The sequence below is a fragment of the Temnothorax americanus genome, unplaced genomic scaffold (assembly GCF_048541705.1).
Source record: "Temnothorax americanus isolate GAGA-0224 unplaced genomic scaffold, ASM4854170v1 Scaffold11, whole genome shotgun sequence".
Taxonomy (NCBI): Eukaryota; Metazoa; Arthropoda; class Insecta; order Hymenoptera; family Formicidae; genus Temnothorax; species Temnothorax americanus.
The window spans coordinates 1-12380 of NW_027509242.1; the positions used below are offsets into that span (position 1 = coordinate 1).

Genomic DNA, 12380 nt, shown 5'->3' on the forward strand with positions numbered 1-12380 from the left:
ATTTGGTCAAGACGTCGATCAGGATTTTTTAAATTTTTTAAATTTTTTAAATATGGTCAGGTAAAGTTAGGATGTAGCCAATAAATGGTCAGAAAATTTTAAATTTTGTTTTAATTTTTTAAAAATTAAACTTTTTTTTAAATTTCTTGTAGAATTTGAAATTTATTTAATTTTTCACAATTTTACTTAAATTTTTGTCACGTTTTATCACTTATTTAAATTTTACGTCACGTTTACTTCATTTTTTGTCAAGTTGGTCAGGACGTCGATCAGGATTTTTTTTTAATTTTTTCAATTTAGTCAGGAAAAAGCAAAATGTGGTCAGGAAATGGTCAGGTTAGGTTAATTTTTTTTTTAATTTTAATTTTTTTTTATCCCGTTTATTTCATGTTCGAACACGTTTATTTAAACGTTTATCACGTATTCAGGCTTTGTCTCCTTTACGGATTATGTTTGAAACGTTTTAAGTCCCAACCACATACTCCCTCGATACCGCGTTCGCTCGCGCACACGTGGATTGGATTGTGATCGAACTTGTGGTCTAAAACTGGAATAAACTTTCTTGTAAATAAATAAAACAATCGCCACTGTGTTTTAGACGTTGACACAGAACGTATAGAACCATCAAGCAGGTTATAACACGAGGCTAAAGAGGCTTCCTTCCTTCTAAGATAGCTCGCTTTACGTCGCGGGCTCGTCCTCTGGCGCCGCACTCGTTTTCGCGTCGTATAAGATGCTTATATATCCGGTATATTAGGAAAGGAATATTTACGGAATAGGTATCCGTCGTGTATTAACAAAAACAGGATATATTTTGACTTTGGTACAAGGTACATACACTGAAACGCCTGGCTAACGGCACGGCCACTGCCGGGTCCATCTTACAATACGAGTCGCAATATCAGACACGAATTGTCGCGTAACTGTCGTTCGCTTTTAACAAAGATGAATATAAGAACACGCTCGCGTGAACTACGTTTTTCTATATACGACGGTACGATCGTTACTTTTCACGCTCAGATAAACTTCGAAACTCGCGTTTATTCGAGACTACGATTTATAACAATTTTTGACTACAAACGGCGAAATAAAATCAAACGGTAAAATGTGAAATAAAATAAAAATACGGTTAAATACGGCAAAATAAAATCAAATACGGTTAAATACGGCGAAACAAAATCAAATACGGTAAAAAACGTTGAAATAAAATCAAACGGTAAAATATGGTGAAATAAAATAAATATATAGTCAATTAAAGCGAGATATAATCAAATACGGTAAAATATAGTCTTCAATTTATTTAAGAGATCAAAGTGTCATGGACATAATTTACACGTTAAAAAAACAAAGTGTCATGGACCTGTGGTTGGGCGACGGCGTAAACGCAATCAAAGCAAGCCTAGTGGATGGAAGACGGAGTAAACGCACGCCAGAGGATGGTTGGCGTGTCGTTATATTTTTCCATGCCGCACGCGGCGTAACGACGCGAGTCACGCCGCTCGCTAGTTCTTAAAGCTATATCCACACAAACTTGCCGAGGTGCCAAATCATATGCCGACCGAAACGGCGTGGTCTCGTTTTTTCGGCACATGCATATGGACCACGCACGTCTCTTCGGCTTGTTTCTGCACTCGGCAAGTTTGTCTGTCGTAACCTTTAAGCAGGGAGCACACACTTCTGCACAACGCCGACGGCGTAAGCCGAAGAAACGTGCGTAGTCCCAACACCGGTGCCGAAGGAACGAGACCACAACACGTTTAACAACTTTTTAGCCAATAATACACACTGTATGGATGCTGTACAGATCATTTTACTGGATAACAAATATTTTAAATAGTATTTCGGATACGTTGTAAATATAAGAATCAACTAACATGAAAAACGCCTTAGTTCGCAGTCAGTGTGCACTAGTGTATTTACGTTAGGTCATCGAAGGACGTGGAAAACGTATCGTATACCAAATAGAAAAATAGACGCCACGAAGATGTCGATTAAAACCGTTTTGATCTGTTTAATACGTTTCACTGACATTTCATTCGTGTACCGTCTTGAGGATAACGTGTGACAAGAGACGACGGTCGCGCGCTTTCCAGCGCATGAGACTTCACCGTTCAGTATAGTATGCAGTTGACTGAAACAAACTATAAATATCGGTCAGACGCTGCTCGACGCTTGTAAGCTCTCGCGAGCACGCCTAGAGTATTGATCACGCGTGTAGTTGCTTTCGATTTTTGAGTCCTATCGCTCGCGACGAGTCCTTTTATATTATTCCGTCAATGGATAGGTTCCACAGACGTTCGTCTTACGAAACGACCGAAAAAGCCACGAGTACCATCGGGTCCTGATGGCATTCTCATCACGTTCTCAGGCACGTGCATTATCGCGATGTTGTTCGTGCTTCTCGCGCGATGGAAAACATTATGTTCCGAATTTGAAGAGCACAAGGATCCTCTCCCGATGTTTGTATCGTAATCGCGACTGTATGTCGAGAGTCTTCTTGATAACGGTCCATAATCGGCCGATCCACGACGATTTGCGATATAGCAACTTCCCCGGCACTCCATCGGAGATCCTGTGATAAGTAATAAGTGATAAGTAAATGCGTGTATCCATTTCGAGTAAACATATATTAATATGTTGCGCAACACGTAAAAAAAAAAAGTCACATATCTACGTGATAGAATGTACCACGGCCAAAACGTGCGTAACGATATCGCGTATATACGCTATATATGCGTACTAACCAGTGGCAGAACAGCAAGAGTAACGGCGATTTTCATGATGATAGAACGTATTCGAGTAACTTGGATGAAAGAAAGCTGCTTCGGAACCAGACGAGCAGGTGGAGTAACGTCTACCCGAGTCTGAACTGGAACCAGAACCGGAACAGGAAGACAGACGCCGAAACACAAAACCGTTCTCGGAACTAGATATGGAGCAGGAAGAGAGCTTACGAGATAAACACGTGTCCGGTGATGGTGGCCCTGCTATAATAAGACAGATGCGTGCGTGTTCAAAGTGTTGTTGCGTGAAAAGTTTAATAGTACAGAACGTACACGTCGTACAAAATCCTATAAAAATTACGTGTACTTTTTTTTCTAACAAAAAAGATCTTAAAATACCGCGTTTTTGTTCGTACGTTCGTACTACTTACACGCAGACTTTCCCGTACGCGAGCGCGCGAGGGAAAGAACACGTTTTTGCTGCGACAAAACCCTTATTTAAGATTTTAAAATTAATCGGTCGGAGAAATCTAATTTTAAAAACCAAAGAAATGGTAATAAAATATCCTGTATAATATACGATATTTCCTTACGATATGATACCTTGGAAGGGATAACTCGTATTATGAACGTGACACCGTGGATATCCCTGAAAGCCTCTCTGAAGCCTCACTCTCCCATCCTCTGGCTCGGATCCACTGGGACAACTGGACGAGTTTGTGTGCGTGTCTTCCCTCGCTACTCTCGTGAGACTACATTTCTTCGCAGGCTGGTGCTTCCTTTTCTTGTCAACCAAATGTCGTAATTCAAATACTTTTGCATCGCCCAAAGCCATTTGCATGGCGCGTCGCGTGGAAGCTGAATCCGTGAACTCGACCATGGCACACTCCTCGATGGAGGCCACGTCTGGTCTTTTGGCGATTGCCTGTCGCACCTAAATAACGCGTGTAAAAATTTTATTTTTTATTTTGATATCGTTAGATCTGGTTCGACATCATCGACTTTCAAGAATATTATGCAAAACGAGATTTATGCATAACACACATAATATATCCGCCTATATCCGCGACTGCGTATTTACAACACACCATCACACACACATGCGCGCGCCATAATGTGTGTGTGTGTGTGTGTGTGTGTGTGAGTATATATGTATACACGTTATACATATACATATATTATAACGCTGCAACGTGATTTTTGCAAAAAAACGCGATACTTGTGTACTTATAATACCAAGATTTACTTATGTCACTCATCTATAAAGTTAAACACGTTCAACTTCTACTACAACGTACAAAGGAAAAATTCAATTCTAGTGGCGTGCACGTGGTACGACGTACATGTCTCATACTGATAATACAACTAGAAAAGATAGTTCTAGTTGCACACTCATTACGAGCGCAGAACACGCAGCCTAAATCTATATATTACATATAATAACGTACATCTGTTAAATCTATATTTGAAAATGCACCTAAACAGAAAACCTAACGTGAACAAATATTACGTTGCAGAGTGTACTCACAGTAAAAGAGTAAAATATTTTGCTATTCGTTCGTCGCACATCGACGATGTGCGTCCAGTTAGAAAGAGAGAGGGGTAGGAAGGGGGAGGGGGAAGAGAGAGAGAGAGAGAGAAAACGTTTTACCTCAGGAGGTATGGGACGTCCAGGTTTGAGAACCCTTATCAGCGCTATCTCACCACAAGGTTTAAAAATCTCAGCGACAGCGTCAACCGTTACGTTCTCTATCGGTAATCCAGCCGCTAAAATGGTCCTGGAAGGAGCTGTCTGATCAAAAGGTGGTAAAGGCGTCACTCTACGCAATTTAGTCCCTTGTGAATTAATCTCGAGCTTCTTAGATCTCGTTAAAGCCGCTCCGACCGCTCTCCAATCCCTGCTGAGATGCTTCACCTTTTTAAAGCTGGATATCAATTTAAGGGATACGTAACCTTCTTTGTTTCTTTTCACGTGTTTCAATAAAAACGCATCCTTTATGATATTTTCGTCGGAAAAGTAGTATTCCACCTGGGCGCATATCTTGTCGGCTAACTCGTCCGTCGGCCGCACGAACGCCGTCGTCGTTTTCTCAACCGTTGCGCGCGCTGCGTCCGTTGGAGCGTCCGACGGTACATCCACTTGTCTCTCTACTTGTATAACTTCTTTCGACGCAGCGTCATCCACAGAGTCCGCACCCGAATCTTGGTCACGATCACGTTCCTTTACGAACCTGATCTCGCTATCGTAATCCGACAAGTCGGCCTCGTCGCTCTTGGAACCTCTTCTGTCGAAAGAAAGACTCAAGTCGCTGTCTACGGAGGAAATGCTGTCCTTTTTTTCAACGTTTTTCATGCGGGGATGAGGTGAGGATGGCAGATCGTTCGTGCGCCGCTCCTTTAAATCTTGAGATACTTCCAACTCCATCGTTTTATCAAAGTAAAGCGACTATATCTCTATCCGAGAGCGTGTAAAAAGGCAACTTATAGTTTGTAACCACGCACTTTAATGACGAAGATTATTATATTCTCTCTTTGGATTTTACATACGTTTCGTCGTGTGTTACATCAAGAATATATACGTATAATATATATTTAGCCCGTGCCATATGTATATATAATTATCGTATTCTCTTATTTGTAACACTGATATGTTTTCGTGTCAGCAGTATTGAAGAAAAGAGTTGTGCGAAAACACAAGGATGAAACGTAAACGAGCGACGAGCGCGTGCTTGTCGCTCACACTGACCTTCCGTTCTGCGCGCGCGCCGTTTTATAGCCGCGACCAAGTTCGGTGCGTAGTGAAGCTACAATAATGGTCTCGTGGCCGCTCGTGGCCTTCTTGAATACCGGTCAAGAATATGAGACCGTCGGCGAATGACCGAAGGGCACTCGACGTGAACCTTGAGAGCGAAGGAAAGGGAGTTTATAATACAAATACGTGCCTCCGGTACGAGAGAAAGAGAGAGAGAATTGAAATTATCTTTTTTAGTCACACGCACGCACAATACGTAAAATGGTTTAATTTAATTCAAGTGATAAAAGTCAATTTTATATATAATAATCTCGAACACGCGTCAAATATTTAAATTTTAAACGTAAAATTATAAACACGTTATATCGATACCTACTCCCTACTATCATGTCCCTATATAATCATGTCGAGCTGTTTACGACGTTACGTTACGCATCTCGACGCGACGCTATCGTAGAACGTCAAACGTCAGACCGTGTCGCACAGACGTGATGGTCACTGCTGGTCGCTGCAGGCAGGCAAGGACTTACGAGAGTTACGAGACAAACTTAACCAGACTTAACCTCGGTAAAGCCCTGCGGGTACACTCGCGAACGACGCGCGTCACGCGCGTTGCATTTGTACGCCACGGGCATAATAATATATAGGTCAAGTCCGCGCGGGCTGGCCACATATATGGCCATGAAGGACAACGAAGCGAACTCTGTGAGTAAGTCGTCAAAATGAAAGGATACGGTCCCTCTAAAGCCCCTAAGGCTCCTAAAGGCAAAACTTCTCCGACCTTCCACGGAGTTCCACGGCCCCTTACGGACCCCTACGGTCCCCGTCGACTCTTCAGGTCTCGTGGCGCGCACTCGCGTCGCGCAACACCGCGCGGGGTCGACGGAAGCACGTCAACATTATTTTATACATAAAAGACAAATGTATTTGAAAAAAAAATGATGCGTAATGAAAAGAGTCACGTTGAATGAAAAAGCGCCACGAGGTTTCACTTTTAAACCTTTAAATAAGAAAACAAAGATAACCTTTGTATTTAAAGAATGAGCGATGGATAAACGTCTACGTTTATACGTAATAAAACGTGTTTTTGCTTTAAACCACGATTTTATTATAATACGCGTAAAGTGTGATACCATCTAAAATACGTATGTCGATCGTAAACGGTCTATCTCGAAACAAAACTACTTGTACACGTTGAAAACGTTTCTTTCTTTCACTACTTGTAGAAATATAATCGTGTAGAAAGAGATATAAAAGATTTAACATCCTTGCATCTATAAATTAAAAATACCTAAATCGTTATGTGCATCGTGCATATGTTCTAAATAGACATATATCTTGCATTCCTAACGATACTGTGGACAATGCTGTTTTATTATCGATTTTGAAATGTCAGCGTGACCTGGAATTAAAAAATATAAAATGCATTTCCCACGTATACGTGATACTCGACAACAACGGTCGCTATAGTGCGTACACTGCTTATCGAAACCGTGAAATAATGTACAACCAAGAAAAGTATCTGGACAAAAGTAACTCGTGCTTTGCACGCGATTTAAAAAATAAAAGACGTTAGCTACGTATATACAACGCAGAGAGCGGTAAGTAAATAAAAAAAGATATTCTTATCCACCGCGTGTTCAAAGTTTTAAATAAATTTTACGTTTACAATACTAAAAAAAGATCGTACCTAATTGTAGCTCTATATACAAGGCCAACATTATCACTTGTATAGGTATATCACACGCTGGTTCTTTTGACATCCATATCTGAAATAAAACGTAGTTGATAGAACGAGCGTTTCATATGAAAGGCAACGGCAAAAACATTCATGTATCCGTAACGTGTTCTTTTTTCGTCGTGTCTTACGCTCTTGTTCGTATAAATAAAATCAGAATGTCAAGGTTTCCGACGGGACACTTGAAGCGAAGTAAAACGTTAACGTCGAATGGAAAAACGTCATCTTCGACCGTATGTAGGTCGTACATTACGCTTGATATAAATATACTTGCTTGTTTCAAAGTTTCTCCAGATTTGTCTAGTTCGCCTCGTATGGCATAAGCCACAGCCAAGTTGTAACGTATTACAGCACGGCCAGTAGAAACTGTTGTGGGATACCATGCTATACGTCAAAGCAACAAAATATTTATTTCCGAGATATTTTATTTAAACGTTATTATTATTATTATTATTATTATTATTATTAACAACACTAAACATTATTGAAAATCTGGAAAAAGTGCGTAGGTAAAAAAAGGTGGATTAGTAAAAATGGACAGGTTGAAATCTTTCGATAAAAAAAACCATCCAAAAATCATATAAACGGTGAAAAAAATATAACCGAATGAAAAAAATATCAACACGATATATATGAAAAAAAAGTAATAATGTGAAAAAGCGTCAACGCATATATATATCATATATATCTTTTACAATAAATATACGTTTTTGAAACTCGACTACGTTTTAGCTCTATCGATGTTTAATACAAAATAATCCAAAATGATCAAAAGTACATCAGGCGTTGTCTTGGAAAAGGACAACGCTGTCAATTTTTTTTCCAGGCGTTGCAATCAATTTTTGCTGACGCTTGTATATAAAAGAATCAAGTAAAGAAAAATAACAACCTAGCGGGCCATGAAAATCGGCCTCGGATGTCCCTCTCTTTTTAATTTTCAACGCACGCACGCACACACACACACACACTGTATATAATTTTCTAACGTTACCTCTTACAGGCTTTACCGTAACTTCCTCCACCTTTTCTTTATCCTTCTCTTGAATTTCTGGCATGGATATAAATGTATTTAAATCTTGAAGATTTTCTAGCTTAAGGTACTCTAGTGCCTCGCTAATTTTGTCCATGAATATTAAACTCTCAGCGGCGTACAAGTTGCCTAGCATTTTATATGCTCCAGGTAACTTGTTAAAGCTTAATAGAGTTTTTGCATGTTCGAGAGAAAGTATATAATCTCCAAGACACAAAGAGACATAAGCGCTAGCAGCCAAGACACTAATTCTCAAGTTGAACGCGTCGATAGCTGTAGCTCGTGACATTAACGTTACATGCTGGATACCTGAAATACGTATATACAATGTAGATTTGTGCGAGCGTATCATCATATATATGTGTGTGCGGTAACGTCGTATCTATACCTAACGTGTGACCAGATATTACGGATAGTGACACTGACGTCGTCATAGTTGTTACGGGTACGTTTGGCTCCGTCGTGTTCGGTAGTAAAAGTAATGCATTTTTCAGACATAAATAACCAAATTCCAATGTCGGTTGTGGGATTGCATAGGATAGGCCTTCCGAATGATATCTACGGTCTTTCGAAAGAGATGTGGCTAATATGATTTTTTTATGGATACCAGAACCTATTATCTTCTGCACCAAATCTTTACGCCGTTTTGGAATATTGAAATCGACCTCGTTTGACTAAAAAATATATAGGACAGAAGCACGGTACACGTGTATTCGTATGTGCGCCGTAGATAGAACGCACATGTGTGCGTTTATTTTACATCGTCCGTAACGAACGCGAGTACGTGCAGCAAATAGTAAATGTTTCCACAAAATGATGTTGATCGTGGTTAACAAGTATATAACGTGAAAGAGTATGCGAAACCACACGCACGCATGAAACTTACATATTTATAGCTGTAGATACAACATTCTGCCATTCTGAGCAAGAGTTTAGGATTCGTGTGTACCTTCTGTGCTACTTCTGTGAAGCAATCAAAAGCTTTGGACGCTTTACCAGCGTACAACAACGCGACACCTAAACTGTACATTAACTCGTAATGTTTCGTGCCACCAAGCGTGTATAATGGTTGAGAAGACAAAGGATCTGTAATCAAGTTTTCTTTTATTAATATTGGCATCATATGTACATACGTCATTTAGACGACGGCCAAAAATATGATCAACTCAATTTTTACGCTATAACGGCTTGTTTAGATCCAAGTGTACCGTACGCGTAGTCTTGGTGATCGTTTAATGAAACATGATCTTACTTTTCGCACTCTTCGTGAATATTCAACCGGGACGAAACAAAAATTAACCATTTAAAAAATAAAGATAAAAAAAGAGACACGTTTTTACGCGCGTTGTATTTAACGTTACATTTAATAATTCTAAAACGTACCAATGTCTTTGACTTGCATGCTCTCCAATGCACATTTATTTGCGCGCAAAGCTCTCTGAAGATAAGAACAAGCCAGAATAGGTTTACCCATCGCGAGATGCAGACATGCCATATTGTTATAAAACAAAACAGCCGAAGATTCCCCACATAATCTGTAAATCATACATCGATGCAATGTGTTTTAGACGCGAGCCGTATCTACTTGGAACATTTTTGCTCATCTTAAACAGGAAGTTCACACTTTTTTTCCAAGTAAAAAGTAAAAATGTTCAAAGTAGATGGACGTCGATCGTTTCACGTTGTACAACGAATATTAATATTTACAACGTTTTGGCTTTGCTTCATGCCGCGGCCGTTGTATTTACGTTAGTTAATATATGTAACATACCTAAAATCTAACGTTTCTTTCATTTTAGACGTCAAAAATTGTCGTGCCTTTTCGTAATTTCCTCGCAAATATTCCAGATTAGCCTTCAAAAAAATTGTCGATGTATTCTGAAAGAATCAAGTAGCTTGTTAGAAACGGTATGTTGAACATATATCACAGAGCGCGTTCTCACGATCTTTACGTGGAACTTGAATGACTTTCACGTTAAATCAACGCCGCCGTAGTAATAACGTTACCACTATGCCCAATGAAACTAATGTCTTCCATTCTTTTTTACAGAGTTTCAGCTGATGAGTCAAAAGATATATTCTCGCTTTATATTTCAAGAGTTTAATCTTAAATGTCGCCGTCGCTGTATCGCCAACATCTTTCTCTCGCTCTCTTTGCTCCTTGATAGAGTTCCGTACTCCATCCTTGTCAACGGATATCTTAGAACTGTCAGTAGATATAAATTGACTCTCCACGTACGTTACGATTGACAGAGCTGCGTCTGGTTGCTCCGTTACTATGTACAATTCGATCAGTAGCAGACAAACTTTATGCGCTAAAGTTTCTTCTACGATCAAGAAAAAAATATGTATAAATATTATTTAAAAAAAAAAATGGAGATACCATATATAAGCCAAGTCTCAATTATACACGCTCAACGAAAGACTGTTTATTAACGTGAACCAAACACGTTGGCACGCGCGCGTTGCCTTCTGCCGAAACACAGGGAGCTTTCCAGCAGAGCGACGCGAGTCGACACAGGTGTTGTCTTTGTTACTCCGTGCCAAAAAAGAAAGATAGAACGACGTTTGTGTCGGCTTGTGTCACTTGCCGGAAAGCTCCCACAGCGAGCTACTCCGAGCTTCGCTTCTTTTTCCATACTCCGTCAAATACTTGACACATATATGTACTGGAGTCGTCGGCTGCTATAACGTCTAACCTTTAAAAACTTGGTACGTGAACGTATCCATGTCGTTGTACGTACCCATTGGCTCGATAAAGGCAAACAGCCTAGTCATGATTTGAAGCGCAGCCGTATACTGTTTAGTATGATATAATAAAACGGCTTGATTATATCTCATAACGCACTTTTCGACGTCATCGATAGCCTCGTTAGAATCCGTAGTTAATATCTGGCCGCATATAGCGTTCAAACTCTTCCGTGTCAGCTCGGTTTTCTTCAAGTCACTTTTATAATATTCCACCACAACTTTGTTATGCGTAACTTTAAGATCGGTAGGCCTGAGACTCTCCAGCTTATTCAAGTATGATAAGCACGACGCGTAAGAACTCTTTTGAAATTCTAACAGTATATTTTGAGCCAATTCACGCTCTTGCTCGGTTATAACGGAGACGCTGTCTTTGCTTTGCGTTTCTGAACGTTCACTCATAATGATATGTAAGCACCGCGATATGGCGTGTCTCGATGCGTACGTGCGTGTGGGCTTTCTAGTTGTTCCTTTCTCTCTTTTTTTTTCCTATTCACGTGAATCTTTACGCTCCACGCGCGTTCTACGTGTTTATAACCTATATGTAATCTTATTTTTGTGTCTTTCGTGTCTCTAGTAGATAAATACACGCACGCGTATAGCGTACGTAGCACATATATTCATCTCCCACGTATCACGAGTTTCAGGCACCGCGCTCAACAAAGACGGTTAATTTACAATATAATTTATGAATAATGACGCGCACAAGAGTTTCATAGATGTAAATCAATATGGCGGCTTTAAAGCCATCGCACACAAAATGCATAGCTTATGGAGGATTCACATTGCGTCCGATCACGTCCGATGTTCGACGTACGACGATCCGACATCCAATAACAGAATTTATTATTAGAGACAAAAATTTCCTATTGGATGTCGGATCGTCGTACGTCGAACATTGGACGTGATCGGACGCAGTGTGAATCCTCCATTAACATAAACATAGCATAAGACCACTAAACCAATGAGCATCCAGCATAAAATCGCCATATTAATTTACATAAGATGCTCATTGGTCCAGCGGTCTTATGCTACGTTTATGCTAAGCTATGCATTTTGTGTGCGATGCCCTTTATGCTGGATGCTCATTAGTTTAGCGGTCTTATGCTACGCTACTACGCTTATTCTAATAAAGGAAATCTAGGGGCCTATTATCTTTTTACGAATATCTACAATAATCAAACTACGTTACTAGTTGCGTACTATTTAATACGCGTATCAAGTTATCGGTGTAACGTAGGGGCGTCTTGAAATCGACAGAAAAATGCAGAGTCGCAGTCGACGGTGCGTGGCTCTAAATGCTAGGTCTACAATGCGAGTCGTAAAGTCGTGAGTCGTAAGAATTGACCAATCACAACTCGATTATTCTGAAGAGAATAATCGAGTGTG

General features: G+C 40.0%; 2 protein-coding genes across 8 annotated transcripts; both read right to left on the reverse strand.

Annotated features, from left to right (window-relative positions):
* Positions 1-791: 791 nt before the first annotated feature.
* Positions 792-6034, reverse strand: Achl (La ribonucleoprotein translational regulator Achilles). Of its 6 annotated transcripts, none has more exons than XM_077420782.1 (5): positions 4375-6034; positions 3327-3657; positions 2955-2984; positions 2745-2869; positions 792-2572 (listed from the first exon to the last, which is right to left on the reverse strand). In XM_077420782.1, the coding sequence occupies exons 1-5, from the start codon at positions 5146-5148 to the stop codon at positions 2378-2380; spliced, it is 1455 nt and encodes a 484-aa protein (XP_077276908.1). In that variant the 5' UTR covers positions 5149-6034; the 3' UTR covers positions 792-2377. The 6 variants fall into 6 exon arrangements, with proteins under 6 accessions (XP_077276908.1, XP_077276904.1, XP_077276900.1 ...); XM_077420778.1 differs by having other exon boundaries at positions 2955-2987; positions 4375-6031; XM_077420774.1 differs by having other exon boundaries at positions 3317-3657; positions 4375-6029.
* A 525-nt stretch (positions 6035-6559) lies between these two features.
* On the reverse strand, positions 6560-11731 carry Not10 (CCR4-NOT transcription complex subunit 10). 2 transcript variants are annotated; one of them, XM_077420738.1, is made up of 10 exons: positions 10943-11731; positions 10251-10570; positions 10015-10121; positions 9627-9778; positions 9130-9329; positions 8632-8917; positions 8205-8552; positions 7488-7597; positions 7166-7244; positions 6560-6877 (listed from the first exon to the last, which is right to left on the reverse strand). In XM_077420738.1, exons 1-10 carry the CDS (start codon positions 11391-11393, stop codon positions 6822-6824), a joined length of 2109 nt encoding a protein of 702 aa, XP_077276864.1. In that variant the 5' UTR covers positions 11394-11731; the 3' UTR covers positions 6560-6821. The 2 variants fall into 2 exon arrangements, with proteins under 2 accessions (XP_077276864.1, XP_077276874.1); XM_077420748.1 differs by having other exon boundaries at positions 10988-11730.
* Between the last annotated feature and the right edge of the window lie 649 nt (positions 11732-12380).

Excerpts from the sequence above, each read along its gene's own strand:
- Achl (XM_077420759.1), bottom strand. The coding sequence starts at position 5,148 with ATGGAGTTGGAAGTATCTCAAGATTTAAAGGAGCGGCGCACGAACGAT. Across the intron at positions 3,658-4,374 it reads GACGTCCCATACCTCCTGAG|GTGCGACAGGCAATCGCCAA; the intron begins GTAAAACGTTTT and ends CGCGTTATTTAG. Across the intron at positions 2,988-3,326 it reads TACGAGTTATCCCTTCCAAG|CAGGGCCACCATCACCGGAC; the intron begins GTATCATATCGT and ends GTCTTATTATAG.
- Not10 (XM_077420738.1), bottom strand. The coding sequence starts at position 11,393 with ATGAGTGAACGTTCAGAAACGCAAAGCAAAGACAGCGTCTCCGTTATA. Across the intron at positions 9,779-10,014 it reads AAAGAAACGTTAGATTTTAG|ATTATGTGGGGAATCTTCGG; the intron begins GTATGTTACATA and ends TATGATTTACAG. Across the intron at positions 8,918-9,129 it reads GTATCTACAGCTATAAATAT|TCAAACGAGGTCGATTTCAA; the intron begins GTAAGTTTCATG and ends TATATTTTTTAG.